This window comes from Mustela lutreola, chromosome 1 (assembly GCF_030435805.1).
Source record: "Mustela lutreola isolate mMusLut2 chromosome 1, mMusLut2.pri, whole genome shotgun sequence".
In the NCBI taxonomy this organism is placed as follows: Eukaryota; Metazoa; Chordata; class Mammalia; order Carnivora; family Mustelidae; genus Mustela; species Mustela lutreola.
The window spans coordinates 64,845,768-64,866,118 of NC_081290.1; the positions used below are offsets into that span (position 1 = coordinate 64,845,768).

Below are 20,351 nucleotides of genomic sequence, written 5' to 3' on the forward strand. Positions count from 1 at the left end.
AATCTGGCCTGAGTCCTATTTGCTCCTGCTTTGTGTCTCTGGCCCTTTATTCCATGCCTCTCTCCTGGGGCTGGCAAGGTCTGTGGGGGATCCTGGGCCGGGGATCTGGTGCGGTGGAGAGGCCCCCGCGCATTGGGCTGGAGTTGGCTGCCGTCACAGGTGTCGGCTCCCACTCTCTAGAGAGCCCGGAGCTGGGGCTTAGTTTCGGGGCCTGTGAGCCCAAGCAGTGCCAACAACTCCCGTTAGAGCCAGAGCAGCAAGAAGGGCTTAGGAGACTCGAGTTCCTTTTCCTGCTCTCTTTGGAATATGTTTATCGCACGGTGATTTAAGAGCGTGGACTTTGGAGTCAGAGTGCAGGAGTCGGTATCCCGGCTCTGCCACAGCTCAGCTAGGTGGGCAAGTCCCATAACCCTTTTGAGCCTCATTTCCTCCTCTCCAGAATCTGGAGAGCCATAGGACCAGCCTCGGAGGGGCAAAGATTCAGTGTGCGAGTGGACATCACATGCTCGGAACAGCACGGAATGTCCTAAGTGCCGGCAGGTGTTTGCTGTTATTATTATCCCCTTCTTGTGACATGCAAGAAACAACAGTGTGAGAGGATGAGCCTGACGCCTCCATGCGTCCCTTCACTTACACATTCAGCAGACACTGCCCTGTGCCGAGGCCAGGGGCCTGTGGCTGGGTCAGGACACCTCAAGGAGCCTGTGGTGCAGCCGAGGGGACAGGTGCGCACACCAGCCAACATCTTTGGACTTGCCGACCTGCGTGTGATTTCCAGCCTCACCTCCCCTTATCTGTGTAACCTTGGCCAGTTACTCCTGGGCAGCAAGGGCATTCTGAATCCAACTCACTAGATTGTTATAAGAGATCACGTATGTGGAATATTTTTGTCCCATGTTTCCCACAGCCCGTGGCCCAGAGTTAGTACTCAAGGAGGGGCGGTTGTGACTTTTAATTAATAGGTCCAGCAAGTGGCAGGTGCTACCTCTGATTTGCCCAGGGTGCCCTGGGACGCATTGGACTTCCTCATAACTGGGCCAGAGTCTCTTAATTTGAGACGTATGGGTACATGGCAGCCATTTTTAGGAAATGTTACGTTCAGATATCTTTTCAAATTTCATAAAGGTTTTGAAAAGTAATTTTCTCTCCGCTTACATTATTTCAGAGAGATTTTCTAAACAGGGGAAGCAGAAATGACCAAGGATAGCTATGAGAATGACCCTAAAGCATGGTTCTCAAAGTATGGTCCACGGACTAATGTTGTCACCATCTGGGTGTTTGTTAGAAACCCAGGTTCTCAGTCCTCATCTCAGACCCACTGAAGAAACTGTGGGGCTGGGGGCACCCCAAGTAGTGTTCTAGCAAATGCTCTAGGTACTGGTCACGCACGCTCACATTGCAGCACTGCTGTTAGAGAAGGGGTTGGTGGGTATAAGAGGCAAATAGCCATCTTTGCCCACAGCAGGTTAAATAAGTGGTCCAGAATATACCAGACGCCCATTGTGGCAGCTGCTGGTGAACTGGAGAGGCCCCTGAGAATAAAGTTGTGGAGAATGCATTTGAACACAGCTGTGTTGGGGTCTCCTGTCCTTGGGTTTGTACGGGGTGGGTATCTGGCCACATTTGGCACCTCGGGGCGGCACATCCTTTGCCTCGTGAAGAAAGAGGAACCTTCCTTCTTGGATTCAGTGGTCCTTTGCCCCGTAAAATTGAGCCACCGTGGGGGTGGATTACAATGAAGGGGAAGACTAACATGGCCTCTGCCTTTGTTGGACCTTACCATAGATCAGGAACACACAGCTTGAAGCAGAATAACTCTGCAGGTCATTGCAGCTGTGATAAGCCTGTGAAAAGAAGTGATGTGCAGAAACGGTGTGATGGAAACCCATCCTAGGGTTTCCACACCACTGGTTTTTCAAGTGACTGCCTGTTCCCAGGTCCAGGGGTCATTCCTCAGCCCACGTCTTATCAAACTCTCTTTTGCTCCTTGTGAGCTTTTCTGACCTTGACTTCTGGGTCACTGCACTCTCCTCTGTGGGGTGCCCTTTGGATTTTATAGGGCCTCTCAGGTGCTTCTCTGTCTGTGGTCACCCCCTAGGGGACCTCAGTGGGACTCAAGGCTCTACCAGCAGCCTCCACATTTGTTCTCAGCCAGGACCTCATCCTTGAACTGTAGACCTTGCCTGCATGTTCCACTGGGTATCCACCACCACTTCCTGTCTGACTCTTACTTTGCTTTTTCTGTGCCATTGGGCCTGTTCCCTTTGCATCTTTCCCCATTTTGGAAAGTGGTAGCCTTCTTTTTCAAGTCTTCTTCTCAAGTCTAAGACTTGAGAGTTGTTCTTGACTTCTCTCTTCCCATAGCCTCCTTCCAACCTGACTGGCGTTTTGCTTTTGTTTGCGTTCTGCCCGTGACTCTGACATGCAGCCAGGTTTGAGAAGTAGTGACTTGCTGGGGAATTTGGGTACTCTGGTGAAGTTGTGCAGATGAAATCTTATTAAAAGATCTCACTGCCATTGCCTGGCGTGCGGGAGTTGTGGTTTACTGTCTCTCGGTTGCTCGAACTATCGGAATGGGGGTTGGATTTATAAAGATAAATTAGCAATACTTACTATCCTGGTTCTGTTAATTGGTAGAAGATGTATAAGATGTTAACCTATTAAGGAAAAGAATACACTGGGCATCTTATTGCCCTGAAATAACCACTATTTGCATTTTGGTATTGTTCCTTTCAATAATTTTGTCATGCGTGGTCTTTTGATTTTTATTTATTTATTTATTTATTTATTTTGAGGAAAAGACCATTTAAAAAGTCAAAGCAAGTCTCTGTAATCTGAGATGTCAGAGGAGCTCAGGGCTGCCCACATTTAGAGAGATGCTTCCAAGCAGAGTTTGTAAATCCTTGAGACCTTACAGCAGGTACATAGACTCGGGGATTCAGACAGCGTCCTGTTTGAGCTCCAAGGCAGCTGCCGACGGGTAGGGACTGCCACGGGCAGTGCGGCTTGTGGGCTCCCATGTCCTGGATAAGACATGTCATTTGAGCAGAGAAGTGTACAAGTGTTTGGGCGTGTGCAACCTGGAATGACTTGCATGGTCTTCTGGAATTTCCAGTCAGCTCTTAGATGTGAAAGAGAGAATCCCAGAAGGCGGCAAATCCAGAACAGCTGAAAGCAGTATTCATTCTCCTCACTTCTGGGTTCTGTGAAGACTGGGTGGTCAGAAAAACATAAACCATCACAAACTGCAGGAAACACAAAGCCTGGATGGTCAGTGCAGGGGGCTGGTGACGGGCCTGCAGGTAATTCTAAAACAACTTGAGAAAACTTCCTTCATCTTCAAAATAGGGTTGAACCCATTACAAAAAAGAGCAGGTCCTAGTTGTGGGTAAGGAGCAAACATACTCTAACCTGTCTCCTGATGAGCACAGCTGTAAAACTGGAACATAGTACGTATAATACGAGTAGCTTTTCAAGCCTTCTGGAAAGTAAACGGTAGCAGGCGGACCGCGGGAAAAGACCACAGTTCAGAGTACTGCTGACTTGATTGACCCTACCAGTTTTTTCTTCTCTGATATCCCATAGCCCAAACTCAAGGTATCCTAAGACGCAGAGATGGGTGTTAATAAGCACTAGGTATTAGAGATGGGTTAGATCAGAGTTAGCACTAGGGAAGCCTTTCTAGTTCTGGATGAGGAGTGGTACTCTCACACTCAGAAAGCAGAAACCCTACTTTTCATTTTTTCCTTTTCTCTGTTTTCTCACACCCCAGCCCCTGTGCAGTCTCCCAACAGTAGAAATGGGCCAGCAGGAGCCTGAAACTCTCAGGAAGGGGACCTGATGAGAGGAGGTTTATTCCCAAGATGGTGGGGGAGACCCCTGATGCCCTCTTCTCTCTCCTCCTACCACTTGGCCCAAGGTTGTGGGAGGTGTGTGTGTGGCTAGAGAACTAGAGAAGGGGTGACCCAGGGAATCTGTAAGTTCTGGAGACATTGTGGAGAGGAGGAACTCAGGAAAGTGGCCTTGAAGGTTATTACGAACTCCTGGGCTGACTCCCAAGTTGTGGATACATGGATCTGACCGTAACTAGCAACAGTAGACTTGAGAACCGGACTTCAGGAACAGACTGACACCTGGTCCCATGCTGGCCGCTGGGTGATGCACATGGTGGGGATTGTAGCCAATAGGCACCGTGAAGGCTTTGAAAAGTCAGCTGACTTTGGAGCCACAACCCAGGAGCTGCTACACAAAACTTTTAAATGAAAAATAACAACAACATGTTATTTTTAATTTATTATATTGCCTGGGTGGCTCAGTACGTTAAGTGTCTACCTTCAGCTCGGGTCATGATCTCAGGGTCCTGGGATGGAGGCCCACATCAGGCTTCCTGCTTAGCGGGGAGCCTGCTTCTCCCTCTGTCTCTGCCTGTGCTCGCTCTCTTTCTCTGACAGGAGAATGAGTAATATCTTTAAAAAGAAAAAAATAACCATAACAATAAAAAGGTAGTAAACAACAAAAAGCTAACTGGATAGTCCCAGTAGCAGAGCAAAGATGATAGCAGAAAGAGTGCGTAAACTTTGAGATCGGTCTGTAGAAACCATTTCGTCTGAAGAATACAGAGAAAAAAGATTGGAGAAAGTGACTAAGCTTTAGGGACATGTAGGGCAGTGCTGACAGGCTGAACAGTGGTGCTCTTGGGGTTTTGGAAAGAGAGAAGAAAGACGGGGTGCAGAAAACATATTGGACTAGATAGTGTCTAAGTACGGCTTAAATCCAACAAAAAATCTAAGTTTATAGACTTGGGGAGGGGGGCTCGGTGAACTCCAGATAGGAGGAAGCCACAGAGGACCATGCCGAGACGAATCATAATCGAACTGCTGAAAATAAAGACAAAAACTCTTACATGCAGCCGGAGAAAATGGATTACTTACAGGGGAACGACAATTTGAATGACTTTGATTATTACATCAGAAACCTGGTTTTTAAAAGTACTGGAGGAAAAGAGCCATCAGTTCCAAATTCTGTGTCGGGCACAAAACCCTGCAGGGTTGCAGGTGAAACACAGGGGTCACGGATGAAGGAAGCATGGGAGAATTTGTTGCTAGCAGATCTGTGTTGCTGAAGGATGTTTTTCAGATGGAAGGGTCATTATACCTGAAGGAGACTTGGAACATTCGGAAGGAAGAGGAGGGGAAGAGTGAGGCTCTAGGTAGGTACAACAGACCCCCTGTTCTCTTCGTGAGCTCTTTCTAACGTGTTCCACTGAAGCAAAGACTAGAACATCATCTGGGTTCTCAGTGTCTGTAGATGTCACATAAAGGGACATGGTGGTAAGAGGCTAAAACAATTAAATGTGCATTATAATCCCTAGGTCAACTGCCAAATTATAACAGTAAAAAACACAAGACGTTAAAATGAAATTCTAAAAAGTTAAAAAAAATGAAACCAAGGCAGGAAGGAGGAAATAGAGGAAGGAAAAACAAAACAGACAAGATAATAAACTGAAACATACCAGTTATTATATTATATTAATATAAATGGTCTGAACACGCCAGTTGTGTGTCTGAGGGCCTAATCCTGACAGGTTGTCAGAATGGGTGAGAAAATTAAAAAGACCCAAATGTGTGTTGTCTAAAAGAAACTCACTTCACATGTAAACTACATAGGTTAAAATGAAAGGATGGGAAAAGATATACCAGGAAAGCACTAATTGGAATGAAGATGGAGTAGATAGAGTAGCATAAGAAAAATTAGATTTTAGAGGATGGGAGGTTCCCAGGATGAGGCAGAATGTCACCTGATAAAGACAGAATGACTCTGAATGTGTGTGTACCCACGAGAGCTGTGGAATGCATGAAGCAGAGATGGGCAGAGCTGGAACACGTGTACAAATCCACAGTTATTACTGGGTTGTTGACTCTAAATGGTGACCGGTAGACCACTGATGGAATCAGCCAGGACTCTGAAGGACTGACTATGGGCCGGCTGGACTGATGGGTTTTTGGAGAACGCTCCGGCCTCCCACAGGAGCACAGCACACATTCTTGACGAGCATGCATACAGCATGCACCAGGAAAGACTATAACCTGTGTTATAAAAGGAACCATAAAGCTGAAAGGATTAAAATGACACAAAATAGGTTCTCTAACCACAGTGGAATTAGATCACAAAGCCGTGACACAAAGATAGCAAGAACCCACCCCAAAACTTGGAAATTAAGTAAGTAACACACTTCTAGAAAAATCATGGGACAATGAGGAGGTCACAAAGAAAGTTAGAGAATATTTTGGACTGAATGAAAATAGAACATACCAAAATTTGTGGGATAGAATGCTTAGAAGGAAATTTAAAGTGTTAAAAGGCTCATGTTAGAAAAGAACAAAGTTGTCCGATCAATAATCTGATTTTCTACGCTAAGAACCATAAAAGAAGCAAATAAACCCAGAGTAAGCCAAGGGGTGGGGGATAATAAACATAAGAACAGAAATAGTGAAACTGAAAATGAAAAATAACAGTGAAACCAAAAGCTGATTCTTTGAAGTGATGAAGAACATTGATCAAACGCTAGCAAAATTGACAAAAGGAGAGTGAGAGAGGGGATACCACAGAAATTAAAACAACAATGAGAATGTCACAGATAACTCCACATTCATAAGTTTGAGAATTTAGATGAAATGGTCCATTTCTTCGAAAATCACAAGTCACCAAATCTCACCCAAGATGACTAGATGACCTGAATCACCCTCTAATTATTAAAGAAATGGAAATCTCCAAGCCCAGGGAGTGTCCTTGGTGAGTTCTGCCAGTATTTAAGGAAAAATAACACCAGTTTTAGAGGTGAGCCCAGCTCCTGACACATTTTACGAGGCCTCTATTACCCTGATACCAAAGGAGACAAGTGCAGTACAGAAAAATCTGATTGCAGACCTGTCTCCCTTATGAAGATGCATGTAATCCCCAATAGAATATTAGCAAGTTGAGGAGCGCCTGGGTGGCTCAGTGGGTTAAAGCCTCTGCTTTCAGCTCAGATCATGATCCCAGGGTGCTGGGATCAAGTCCCACATTGGGCTCTCTGCTCGGCAGGGAGCCTGCTTCCTCCTCTCTCTCTCTCTCTGCCTGCCTCTCTGCCTACTTGTGATCTCTGTCTGTCAAATAAAGAAATAAAATATAAAAAAAAAAAAAAAAGAATATTGGCAAGTTGAATCCATTAATACTTAAAAAAAAAAAAAAAAGAAGGTCATACCCCACAACTAAGTGGCATTTTTGCCGGGAATGCAAGACTGGTTTAGCATTTGAAGATCAGTTGGTGTAGTCCACCATATTGACAATCTTGGGTGAGCCTCAGGGGTTCTATCTGAGTGTGGGAACCTAGTTTCAAAAGTTGACAGGCTATACATGTGACCATACATGTGACACACTGGAAATGACAGCTGTAGTTCCAGGGATGGCGTGGGGTGCAAGGAGCAGGGAGGAGGTCTTGGGGCTGGTAGAATTTCTCCGCATCTTGATTGTGATGGTGATGGCTGGACGAAAGATGTAGAACTTTCTGTTCTGCGGTGGCGGTAGCTGTTAGAAGTCATAGAACTATGTACATCAAAAATATTTTAATTTGAAAAAATAACGAATAATGAATGAATCCATCAGGGCACCTTTGACCCACGTTTCCATTTCTAGGGATTCATCCTAGAGATGAATCAGTATATAAGTAATCAGTATGTAAGCAAAATGATGGTTGCTAAGGGTATTGATTCCAGCACCAAAGGTTGGAAGCAAGCTCAATGCCTGGCAGTAGGGAATTGGTTAAATCCCTAAGTGGAATAAAGTGCAGATCCTAAAAAGTGAATCAAATAACCATTCTTTGAGTGTGCTCTGTACATATAAAGATACGTGCATATCTTTATAGATGCAGTGACTCTGTCTGGAAGGACACTTACACAGCTGATGGTGATCAAATTGCTTTGGAGAGGGGAATGCACTGGATATGTGGGAGATAGGGAAGAGGGTGACCTGCTTTCTCTGTATATCCTTTCGTATCTTTTAAATTTTGTTCTGTGTGCATGTCCACTCTAAAAAATATATTTTTTAAGATTTTATTTATTGGGGTGTCTGGGTGGCTCAGTGGGTTAAAGCCTCTGCCTTCAGCTCAGATCATGGTCCCAGGGTCCTGGGATCAAGCCCCACATCGGGCTCTCTGCTCCATGGGGAGCCTGCTTACCCCTCTCTCTCTGTCTGCTTGTGATCTCTGTCTGTCAAATAAACAAATAAAATCTTTTAAAAAAAAGAAAAAGATTTTATTTATTTATTTAAGAGAGAGAGAAGAGGGACGCCTGGGTGGCTCAGTTGGTTGGACGACTGCCTTCGGCTCAGGTCATGATCCTGGAGTCCCGGGATCGAGTCCCGCATCGGACTCCCAGCTCCACGGGGAGTCTGCTTCTCTCTCTGACCTTCTCCTCGTTCATGCTCTCTCTCACTGTCTCTCTCTCTCAAGTAAATAAATAAAATCTTTAAAAAAAAAAAAAAAAAGAGAGAGAGAAGAAGAGAGATAGAGGGCGAGCACAGGCAGGGAGAGGGGCAGAAGCAGAGGGAGAAGCAGGCTCCTTGCTGAGCAGGGAGCCTGATGCAGGACTCGATCCCAGGACCCCAGGGATCATGACCCAAGCTGAAGGCAGATGCTTAACAGACTGAGCCCCCCAGCCATCCCAGTCTAAGAAATATATTTTTTTTAAAGAAGTCTTTTTTTTTTTTTTTTTAAGATTTTTTTAGTTATTTATTTAACAGAGATTACAAGTAGGCAGAGAGGCAGACACAGAGAGAGGGAGGAAGCAGGCTCCCTGCCGAGCAGAGAGCTCGATGCAGGCCTCGTTCCCAGGACCCTTGGGTCATGACCTGAGCCAAAGGCAGAGGCTTTAACCCACTGAGCCACCCAGGTGCCCCTAAGAAATATATATTTTTTAATGTGTGTAAGGGGCATCTGGCTGGCTCTTTTTGGTAGAACATACAACTCTTGATCTTGAGGCTGTCTGTTCGAGCCCTACATTTAATTCTTAATTTTAAGAATTAAAAAAATCTGTTTTAAAAAAAGAAACTGTTGGGACGCCTGGGTGGCTCAGTTGGTTAAGCGGCTGCCTTCGGCTCGGGTCATGATCCCAGCATCCTGGGATCGAGTCCCACATCGGGCTCCTTGCTTGGCAGGGAGCCTGCTTCTCCCTCTGCCTCTGCCTGCCACTCTGTCTACCTGTGCTTGCTCTCGTTTCTCTCTCTATGACAAATAAATAAAATAAAAAATCTTAAAAAAAGAAACTGTTAAAACAATATAAAAAGAGGCACCTAGGGGCTCAGTTGGTTAGGCAACTGCCTTAGGCTCGAGTTATGATTCCGGGGTCCTGGGGTCAATCCTCTTATCGGGCTCCCTGCTCAGTGGGGAGCCTGTTTCTTCCTCTCCCTCCACTGTTCTGCCTGCTTGTGCTCTTGTGCTCTGTCAAATAAATAAATAAAATCTTTAAAAAAACAAACAAACAAAAAAACCAAACCAAAACAAAAAATGCGTGCAGAGTGAGAGAGGAAAAATTTGAGGAGTTTTGGGCCCAGGATAGCAAGATGAAGCCAGAGGTGAATGGGTGTCCCCAAACACAACCCATGTCCCTCCAGAAGGATGGTACAGATCAGACATTGAGCTGCCCAGTGGCCAGAGCAGAGAGGGCTACGTTCAACAGCTGTGGCGGTCCCTTATTGGAAGCTGAACCTGTTCTGGAAGTTCGGGCTTGTCAAGGTGCTAGGCAGCATGTGTTTGTGTGCAATAGAGACCTTTCAGTGGAGTCTTAGGAGGTGATCGCACAAAATTTCCAGTCCTGCTTAATTTGGGTTTTTGGAGAAGGAGCAGGTTAATTATTTATCAGACTTGTACACGAGACCTTTCTGGAGGAGACGGGACAGCAGTGATGGGAAGTTTCTGTAGGGAAAATGACAAGGTCATTGAATTTGACCTCTGTGTTTATTCTTTGGATAGATTGTCTCCCACTGTTGCGGTAATGGTTAATTTATTCTGAGAAGTTATAGCTCTTGTACTGAGAAGTATAGCTCTTGTACTTCTTGTGCCTTTCAGGGATATAAACTCTGAAATTCCAGTGCATAGTACCTCTTACGGTTTGCTTATTTTTCTCGATGTGGAAGTGATAAATTCCCCATCTGTCTGCCCATGTGGCTCCCAGGAAGAGAGAGGGATTTGGGAACAGAAGCCCACATATTAGTTCCCGCAGATCTTCCTGGGGGCCTCTGACAGGGCAGGGGTGAGAGATCTGCAGTTTGGGAAGGCAGGGGGACCATGAGAGGATTCTGACTGGGATCAGGGGACTCCAAGTCTTGTCTTGGTTCTGTCATCCACAGTCAGTTGTGTGGCCCTGGGCCAGCGACTTTATCTTCCCGAACTACAGTTCCCACTCTCCAAAGGTCCCATGCACCTTGCCCGTGCTTGGAGGGTCAAGTAGGCTGAAAGCACTCCCAGGGCAGCGGCTGGCGTCCAGTGGGAGCTCAGTAAAGGTCAGTGGCTCCTCCTGTTCCAGTCTAAACCTCATGGCTACACCTTCGCTGTTGTGGGTGGGTAAATTAAAAAAAGACCAAAACACATAAAAACCAAAAACCAAACCAGCTTTGCTGCAGGAATGTTCAGTGTAGTTTGGAAATTGCAATTGGCAAATCAGCCTTGGATTCCATCTGAAATGGCTTAAAAAATGTTTTGTTTCAAATTCAAAATAATTTATGAAAAAAGACACAAATGATCGATGTAGGTAGGGTAAAACAGGAACGCCCTCTTTACCCCAAGACTTCTGAGCCCCTCCTGGTGGGAGTCTCTGACAGGTTAGTGCCCCCCCACACACTGCTTGCATACACATTTCGACCACATAAATACACTCGTCGTGGAATCGTAGGCCATGTGAGCTGCACACACTCTCTTTGGCATGCGCATGCTAGGTATTGGGAAAACTGGAACAAAGAAACGGCTCAAAGCTACAGTAGGCTTGTGCTGAGCCGGAGAGCACCATTCATGTTCTGCAGTCAAATGCTCTACCCCTGAGCTATAACCCCAACCACTCACATTCTGAAGCCGGTTTCCCACTGACCTTGGGCTCTGGCAATGGCGTCTGCATTCTGGTGGCCCATCCTGTCACTAGAACCAGAAAGATGCATTTCATGGTAGCAGCAGAATGGAGGCAGCTTCCTAGGAAGACCCAGAGAGATGGCCATTGGGAGCTTTCAAATGCTTTTGCCCTTGTCTGGGCAGTTTAATGTGTTGACATGGAAAGAGTGACAGCCGAAGAACACCGCTCTTCCATTGATCAAATTGGCAGTGGAAAACTGAGATTCTCAGGTATTTTATAGTCTCTCAAATACAGCAGCGGGAAGACACTTCCAGTGAGCGAGGGTCCTAGGGCTGGCTGGCTTGTCTTGCATGTCCAGCCTGGAGTGCAGGGCCCAATGCCCACCAGGCGGCCGAGGAGACCTGATCAGCCGGCTAGGCGTGGAAAATTTTCCCTTCTCCCCTTCTAGGTTCCATTGCCCGTTCTGTAATGAAACACAAGACAGATTAACAGGGAAAAAACTAATTTTTTATGTATGGGAGACTTGGGTTTGGACTTGGGGTAGTAGATTAGTGAAGATGTAATAAGATTTTTTGACGCAGCCTTTTTGGCCTTGAGTTCTCAGTCTCTGGTGACAGGATTCCTCTGTCCCTCCTGATGCAGGAAGGGTACCTCTCGGACAGGAAACTTATTCCTGCTTTCAGGGGGACAGAGGAAGGTCAGAGTGTCCTTGCACTCACTGTTTCTCAAGAGACTTTAACTTGGAATAGTGTGCCAAAGTGGCATGTTTGCAGTGTTATATTCTGTGCTCCTTCATAGGCGACTATGTAGGACTCTGAGAAACCTCAGATTGGTGGAGAGTGAGGCATTTTCCACACCTCTCTGTGACTTGTCTAACTTGAACTCAGAGTGTTACTTTTAAAAAACCGCTTGTCGGCGTGGAAGCACTTTGGATGCGGCCTTTGCATTGTAGACGGTAGTGGAAACTACCCATGGTGATTCCGGAAGTAATAGGCAAGTGCCCTGTTTGTTCCTTGGTCTCATGGCTGAGTCTAATCGTTAATGTGGCTGTGGGCACATGAAGGTAGTGCCAGTGTAGGACACTGAAATCTTAGTTCAAGGGCAGTCCCCCAGAGAATTCGGCTCTGGAGTTGGACAGCCCGGGTTCAGATTGGACCTTGCCACCTCCCATCTGCTGCTTTTCCGAGGAGGCCACTCAGAGCCTCAGGTGCCGTGTTTGGGGACAAAGAGGTGGGGGAGGGGACACTGGCATTGCCTGTGTTAGTGTCCTGGGGCCACTGTGACAGTGCCACAGACTTGGGGGCTGAAAACAGCCCACATTTATTCTCCTACAGTTTTGGAGGTCAGAAGTCTGAAATGTGTCTTCCAGGCCAAAATCAAGGTGTTGGCCAGGCTGGTCTTTCTAGAGGCTCTAGGAGGGAGTCCCTTCTTTCCCTTCCAGCTTCTGGAGGCTGCTGGCATTCCTTGGCATGTGGCTACCTCACTCCAACCTCTGATCCTCTTGTCTCCCTTTCTTCCATAGTCATACCCACCTCTGCCTCCCCCTTTTAAGGATACCTGTGGTTATTTTGGGTCCCTGCAGATAATCCAGGATAATCTCCCCCATCTCAGGGTCCATAACCTTAATCACATCTGCAAAGACCGTTCTCCCATAGAAGGTCACATTCACAGGTGCTGGGGATTCCAATATGGTTTTAAGTGGGAGCCATGGCTCAGCCTAACACAGTCTCTACCTCATGGGATCATTAGAACTGAGACTCACTGGGTCTCAGCCCAGTGCTCCCTCCTAGATAGTGTTCCGAGAGGTCTTCCCTGCCCTCCCTGTCTGGATGACCTTTCTGGCCCCCATCAGTCACCACAGTCACAGACTTCGCTGTTTCCCATCTTAAGTTCTTGCTCGGTTGTTTCTTTACGGCCTGCCTCTCAACCCCTGCTAGACTACAAGCTCACGAAAGCAAGGTCTAGAACTTGTTTGCTCAACCATTCTTTATCTCCAGGGTCTGGAACTGCGCCAAGGTTTAGTGGGTAGTTAATACATATTTGTTAAGTGGATGAATGAGTGTCAAAATTCAAAACATACCACTTTGTGGGCGTTTTTCTTCTTATTTTTATGACAACATAGGCATTTTCCTGTATCCTTAGATAGTCTTTCATTTTTTACTAAGTAGTGGCCTTCTGTGTAACATGATTTACTTAACCAAATCCCTAGGACTGAAAGTTGTTCCTTCGGTAATCTTTTGATCCGTGTGAGATCCAGGGGCTGGTTTCTAAAGTGTATGCCGCCCTGAGTGTCATAGGAGGCGTGGAGAGCTGAGAACCCATTCGTCTGTGGGAAGGGAGCCTGGCAGTGTTAGCCCTCTCTGGCTCTGGGAACTCCTTCCAGAAAGCCCGCAGTTAGCCCGCAGGCCAGTCAGCTGCCTCCGGGGGCTCTGGAAATCTGGGAGGTGTCTTGGGCACGTCTGTGGTTTAGCAGTCGTCTGCTTGCTGGTCTGGGATGATATGAAGGCAGGGACTGTGCTCATCTGTGTTCGTCTGTGTTCCTGGGGCCAATCACCAGAAGTGCGTGGATGGAGGGATGGAAGGGAAGGAGGGGAAATGCCTGCCACTCTTCTCAGAGGTTTTATGGTTCCCTGAGGGAAACACCTCTTTTTTTTTTTCCCCCCAAAGATTTTATTTATTCACTTGAGAGAGAGAGAGGGAGCATAAGCCGGGGGAGATGCAGGCAGAGGGAGAGGGAGAAGCAGGATCCCTACTGAGCTGGGACCCTGATGCGGGGCTCAATCCCAGGATCTGGGATCATGACCTGAGCCAAAGGCAGATGCTTAACCCATGGAGCCCCCTAGGCACCCCGAGGGAAATGCATCTTAAATAAACATGTAATTACAAGTGTGATCAGTGCTGTGAGCAATGGGAGCTGATGCTGGGAGAGAATGATGGGCCTTGTTCTGGTCCCGGAGGGCAGGGCAGGGGGTGCATTTCTGCTGTTTGCGACAAGATCTGAAGGACGGTCACCAGACATTGCATAGTCCCTTTCACTTGTGAAGAAAAACTGTAAACCTACAGAAGGGTTCCAGGAATGATTCAGTAAGCACCATATATAGTCCGCTGAGACGGAACAGTCACTGACATTAGGATATTCATATTATCGTGCCTCTATTTTTTTTTTCATGGAACCATTTGAAAGTAAGTTGCAGGTATTGTGACATCTTACCCCTCAATATGCCAGCATACAGGTCTACAGAGTGGAAGCTGTCCTACGGTCAGCATGAGGCTATTGCCACACCTAGGGGGATGGTCAGTAATTCTGTGTGACTGTGACCAAGTTCACGACCAAACCACATTCTGCTTTTCCCCAGTTGCACCACACTGTTCTTATGAACCGGCATCCAGTCAGGCTTGTGTATTGCCCTTAGCTTTTTTGTCTCTTTATTCTCTTGGTATAAAACAGTTATTCTGCCGTTTTCTCGTGACATTTACCTTTTCTTTTTCCCCCTTTCCTCCTCCCTCCCTCCCTCCTTTCCCTCCTGCCTTCCCTCTTTTTCTTTCTTTCATTCATTCATTCATGACCATAGGTCAAAAATTCATTTAAAACATGGAGAAGTTGAGTGAGATGGTAAAATTGATGACAAGGGCATTTGAAGAACTAGGCATTTATTGGCATAAAAACAAAAAAAAGGAATTAGAACAAGATTGTTAGGTTGGATTTAAACCTACAGCCTGGTGGGAACAAGAAAATATAACCTCTGGAGTTGTTCTTTCTACTGGACATCAGTCTACAAGTTAGTGTTGTCTGTCACATTTTCTGGACTCTAATAAAGTAATAAATAGCATGGGCACACCCTCCTGGAGGACTGAATAAACTGGCTGATGTGTTAAAAGTGCCCAGGGATGAAGTGAAAGGACACCCCACCCTCCAATGCTTTTGTCTTCCAAATTTCGAGTAATTTCTAAGGCTTTCCTTAATCCTTCTTCCAGAATCAAACTCTCTCTCTTGATCTTCCTGTTACTTTTTGAAACAGCTTTATTGAAGTATAATTACTATACAATTTCTCATCATGTTCAGTGATTTTTAGGAAATTAATGTAGCTGTGCAGCTATCAGTGCACTCCAGTATTAGGATGTTTTCCTCATTCCAGAAAGTTCCCTCAGGCCTGTTGGCAGTTCCCTCTTCACGCTCCAGGCAAACAGTAATTTGCTTTCTCTCTAGAGATTTGCCCTTTATTTATTTATTTATTTATAAAGACCTTATTTATTCATTTGACAGACAGAGATCACAAGCTGGCAGAGAGGCAGGCAGAGAGAGGAAGGAAAGCAGGCCCCTGCCAAGCAGAGAGCCCGAAGCGGGGCTCGATCCCAGGATCCTGAGACGACGACCTGAGCCAAAGGCAGAGGAGGCTCTAACCCACTGAGCCACCCAGGTGCCCCTAGAGATTTGCCTTTTAAAGAAACTTTATAGAAACGGAATCTTGTAGATGACCTTAGGTCATGTTTTGGGGTTCGCCTGTCCAGAGCCCGTGTGCACCGAGCCTTCCTGCCCATCCCATGTCTTCACTTAATGTGAGTTCATGTTGTGAGTATTTGCATCAGGTCTCTTTGTGGAGGGACGTTTTGTTTCTCTTGGGCAGGTTCCCAGGGGTGTGGTCGGTGTACTGGCCCCTGAGGGATGCCAGACTGTCCTCCAAAATGACTGCATCTGCCAATGACCTGTGGCAATTCCCGTGTCTGCGCGTGCTCCCTGTTACTCCTCCATCTTCTTGAGTACAGCTGGACGGAAACCCTAGGCTTCTTCCCAGTGAAGAAGTTTCTGGTGGCAATTTGGGAATGCTGGTCTCCAGCAAGTCAGCTGGGGAAGCCTCGTTGTCCTAGTCCGGAGACTTGTGCATTTCCATCCCCGGGGAGTCTTGGCATTGGCCAAGACCCAGTCTGTCCACCCCTGGACGTTGGACCCATGGTCTGCTGGGAAGGAATTTTGCCCCTGCACCGATTTTAAAGATTCCTGTAAGCTGGGGTATGGTTTGTAGTGGGATGCTCCCATCTGAGATGCACTGTGCGGCAGGCTTCGGTGAGTGCCACTGAAGGACAGGGCAGTGGTGTTGCCGGCACGTATCCTAACGCCCCTCCCAGCTGCCCCTCTCGGCAGCAGTCGTTCGTCAGGTTCCCATCGGGATGGGCTTCGCTGTGCACCCTGACGTTGGACTGGACGCACCTTCCTGCGGAAGAAAGATGAGCAACCGTGTGCTCTCAGCCCGCTATGCAGAGCGGAGGCGCGCGGACATGTTCTGCAGCTCCGTTCGGTGACACACGTTTCTCATTCCAGGACGCGCTAGGGAGCGGAGCTCCGCGTGCTCGGGGTCTCGCCGCTGCTTATGAGGAGCGCGCGTTTCCTAGTGCGGTGCGGCTCTGCTGAGGGTGCGGGCCGTGGTCCCGGCGGGCGGGGGGCGGACCCCGGGGAGGTGGAGGGAGCTGGGAGCCCCGCCCCTCCCCTCCCCGCCCATAGCCCCTGCCCACCGCCCGCGAGCCAGGCCTGACGCGCCGACGCGGAGCGCACGATCCCATCGGCGGCGCGGCATCTGCGTGCCACTGAGCGGCCTGCCGCCCCCGCCCGCGCGCGCGCGCGCGCGCCGAGCCGCCGCCCGAGGTCCCCGGAGCAGCCCGCCGGAGCCCGCCCGGGCATGGAGCCGCCGGCCGCGCGCCCCTGAGCCCCGCGGCGTTCATGGTGAGTGCGGCCGGCCCGCCCACCGGCCGGGCGCCTAGCGTGGGTGCACCCCGGTGCGTGTGCATGTGTGTGTGTTGCACACCACTGCCCAACGAGCTGAGGCTTGCACGCGGCCGTCGTGTTCCCCGCGAGCCTCCCCGCAGGCTTTGTGTGTGCGGCTCCTCGAGATTTTCCCTCCGGGGTCGGCCTCGGCGGAGGCAGTGAGAGATTTTCCCCCGGGGGTTGGCCTCGGCAGAGGCAGTGAGAGATTTTCCCCCGGGGGTTGGCATCGGCGGAGGCAGTGAGAGGCCGAAGGGTGAGCCGCCGCATCCTGATTGTTGTCGCCCCGCGGGGCACTGCAGCCTGTTCTCCGATCCGGGCCAGGCCCGGCCCCCTCTCACCGGCCAGGGGGCCTTGCCCGGGGTGCTGGGGGAAGCCTTCGTGCGGGGGGCGGGCGGGGGCAGCCTGCGCCCTGTTGGATCAGACGGCAGCAGCGGCCAGGCTTGCTGGAAGCCCCGGTTCGTATTTAAGACATTGCACTACCCAGGCCGCCTATTAACTCGGTGTTCTGCGTGTTTTGTAAGGAGCACGGCCTTGAACAGAGGTTCCCCACAGTTGCTTTCCCAAATGCCATTTCCGGTGAGGAGGGGGATGCTCTCTGGGAACCTCGCTGCCAGAGAGCAGCCCCGGAGGCCCTCAGGGGGTCTCCTTGCTGTGAGGTCAGGCGGGTGGTCACCAGGACAGCCTCCCGGAAGGCTGAGCCCTTGGGAGACCTGGACAGGCCACTAAACGTCCCAACAGACCAGAGCCTCTCTCCCTGCCCCTGCTCCCAGAACTGCGTGTCACCGATGGCAAGGTGTGAAGCCAGCTGTGGCCTTCCAGGCTCTTGCTTGCTCTGCGTTTCCCCACGGCCCTGCTGGGGAAATACTGAGAAGGGTGATTTTGTAGTACCCGGCAATGGAAAGAATTCCTGGCCATTTTCTGGGCACCTGCGGTGGCTGTCCTCTGATAATCCATTCTCAGGGGAAGGGCGAAGGAATGTGCTCAAGGTCATACTGCTGGTGGTGGTCATTGAGGAGGTTGAGATTGAAACCTAGGCCTGCTGGCCCCTTGGTGCTTCCCCTGCAGGCTGCCTGGGCTCTTGGCCCATAAAGGTGTGGCCACTGTGGTGCGGTGAACCGTGGGTCTTGTGGGGATCACGCGAGATGACCCGCCTTGCTTTGTTGCCGAGGTCCCTGCAGCACTAGCTCTCTTGTGGGAAGAGGCTAATCTTGCCACGGTGTAAATTGAGTCAGGGATTGGAGCACAGGTCTTGTCTGACAGCTGTGCTCTTTCCAGCCTGGGGGCCTCCCCTCCTGCCATCCTGCCTGGAATGCTTTCATCATTCCAGAAGCTTGATCTTTTCTTCCTCCTCTCAATTGTTTGTCCTGCTGTCTTTTGTTTTTCCTTTTTAATGGCAAGTTAAACGTATCTGAGGAGTCTGTCACCCTAATCCTCGCCCTCAGTGCTCTCCCGATCACACAATCACATGGGGGCTGTGGCTCCTGTGGCGGGTCGCATCAGACGGGCTCCTCTCACAGTTGACTTTACAGCTCGCCCCAAGTCCAGCTCCTCTCTCGAGGCTCATCCCTCCGGCTCCAGGGAGCTTGCTCTTGGCACTTGGACTCAGCACCATTCCCCATGTAATGCACTGGTCCTGACCCGCGGACAAGCCTGCTCCTGTGTGTCCCTTGGCTGCGGCTGGTGCCGGCAGGATGCCTCTCCAGCGTCCAGCCCCAATCTGCCCAGTCCTGTGTTCTCTCGGGAGGCACCCTCAATGAGATGCTGTCCTGGATTCCCGCCGCTGTAGACACCCAGTCCTCCAGCCTTGCTCTCTTACGGCAGTTTTCCTGATCTGCTCTCCTCGGCTCTGCGGCTTACTGCGCCACCCAGACCCCTTCAGGGCTGAGGTCTAGGTCTCCTTCAGGGCTGGCCCCGTGTGGTCCCTTTGCAGATGAGGGCCCTTTCCATTTTCCTCCTGCCTGCTAAAGCTGTTTGGCTCTTGGCCCCTGCATGGAGTTGGGACCCTGCTCCACTGTCCTGGCTTTTTACCCTGACCCTTTGCTGGGTTATCAGACCACACCCACAGCTCTGCCCCTGGTTTGTTTGTTGCTGCTCTTGGTCTGGTCTTCCCAGCAGGATGTGGGGTAGTAAACTCCTCAGGGCAGGGGCTGGGACCTCCCATGCTGACTAATGAGTGGCCTGTAAACCTTTTTGACAACCCCCTACACCCCCATCCCCCCGTGCCTTACACAATTTAAGTTGAGACTCTGGACGGAGATAAAACTAGGTATAGAACTGAAAAATCTGTCCTTATTATGTGGACTCTGCTTTTTTTTTTTTTTTTTTCTCTTATCGTTTGATTTTAAAGAAAATGTTACCATGACCACTTAAACTGATTTATCCCTGGAACTTTGAAGAGCCCCGTTCTCTGTTTCCTCTGGGGCTGGGCAGTGTTGGGCAGGGTGATCTGTACTGAGGACCCTGCGGGCTAATCAAAACTTGATCCCATAGGGGTCCCAACAAGAGAAGAAACTTTGTGAGGAGAGACTGGCCTAAGGCTGGGCCTGGCCCGTAGAAGGGGCTCACGCTCTAGTAGCTTTGGAGCGGGCGTCACCTCCCCTCCTCCTGGGAGCCTTTCTGGAGATGAGGAGCCTTGGAGTGAATAGTTGTCTTTTTTTTTTTTTTTTTTTCCCTGGTTAAACAATGATTTTATTGCTGAGTGCTTAGACAAATTTATGCAATCAGGGCAAACAGAGGCTGTGGGTGATTCGGATTTCCAACTGAGGGGAGGGGACAAGACTTCCCTGGTCTTAGGAATATGGAGCCAACTGGTAAACCCAGCTCTGGGTCAGAGTGGGCCAGAATTCGGCATCCTTATCTTTTCTGTTCCCAGGATGCTTTCAGACAGCCACAGCTTTCTCAGTTAAATGGTTGGGATCCTCAGGAAGATCAGGAGCAAGTCCTTTGGACTTTAGACTTCTCCAGGTTTTATGTGTCTGTCACAGAATCCACTTGGGCAAGGTCACATGAGCCTCTTGGGACCACCCCAGTTCCTGAGGGAGTCAGGCCCTTCTTGGCCATTGTGTACATCTGTCCCTCTACCCTCAGCCAAGTGGGGACACCAGGCAGTGAGGCAGGGTGGGTAGGGATGGGCCCTTCTCAGGAGCAGGTGTGTGGCCCGTGGTGGTGACCGTCAGGCAGCAGAAAAGGGCAGTCAGTCCTTTCTGGTTTCTAAAGTCAGTTTGTCGCATTGGGAAAATGAGCTAATTGTTGACACCTCCGTGTGAGGCTCTGGAAGAACTAGGTGTGGAGCGAGACCTGTGACCATTTCCAACGTTCCAACGACATTCACACCAGCAGTGCTTTTTGGAGTTCTGGAAAGGCTTTCCCTGCAATTTCAAGTATGGGTAGGACAAGCCACCTCTCTTTTTTTTTTTAATCATGCAGTGCTTTATGTGGTTAAAACAGAAGTATTTGCCCTACCTCTGCCCTTAATTCAGTATTACAGGTTTCTGTCA

At 49.0% G+C, this 20,351-nt stretch overlaps 1 protein-coding gene across 8 annotated transcripts in view; it reads left to right on the forward strand.

The window, feature by feature from the left end:
- TBC1D14 (TBC1 domain family member 14) overlaps positions 1-20,351 on the forward strand; it is a 104,166-nt gene that overhangs the window by 49,187 nt on the left and 34,628 nt on the right. The window contains exon 1 of one of the 8 annotated variants that reach the window (XM_059165891.1): positions 16,687-16,812. The exons of 6 other annotated variants lie outside the window; for them this stretch is intronic. In XM_059165891.1, coding sequence (XP_059021874.1) covers positions 16,810-16,812 — 3 coding nt within the window. In that variant the 5' untranslated portion in view covers positions 16,687-16,809. Of the gene's footprint in view, positions 1-16,686; positions 16,813-17,087; positions 17,108-20,351 lie in introns of those variants that run through there. One more of the 8 variants, XM_059165899.1, reaches the window with a different exon arrangement.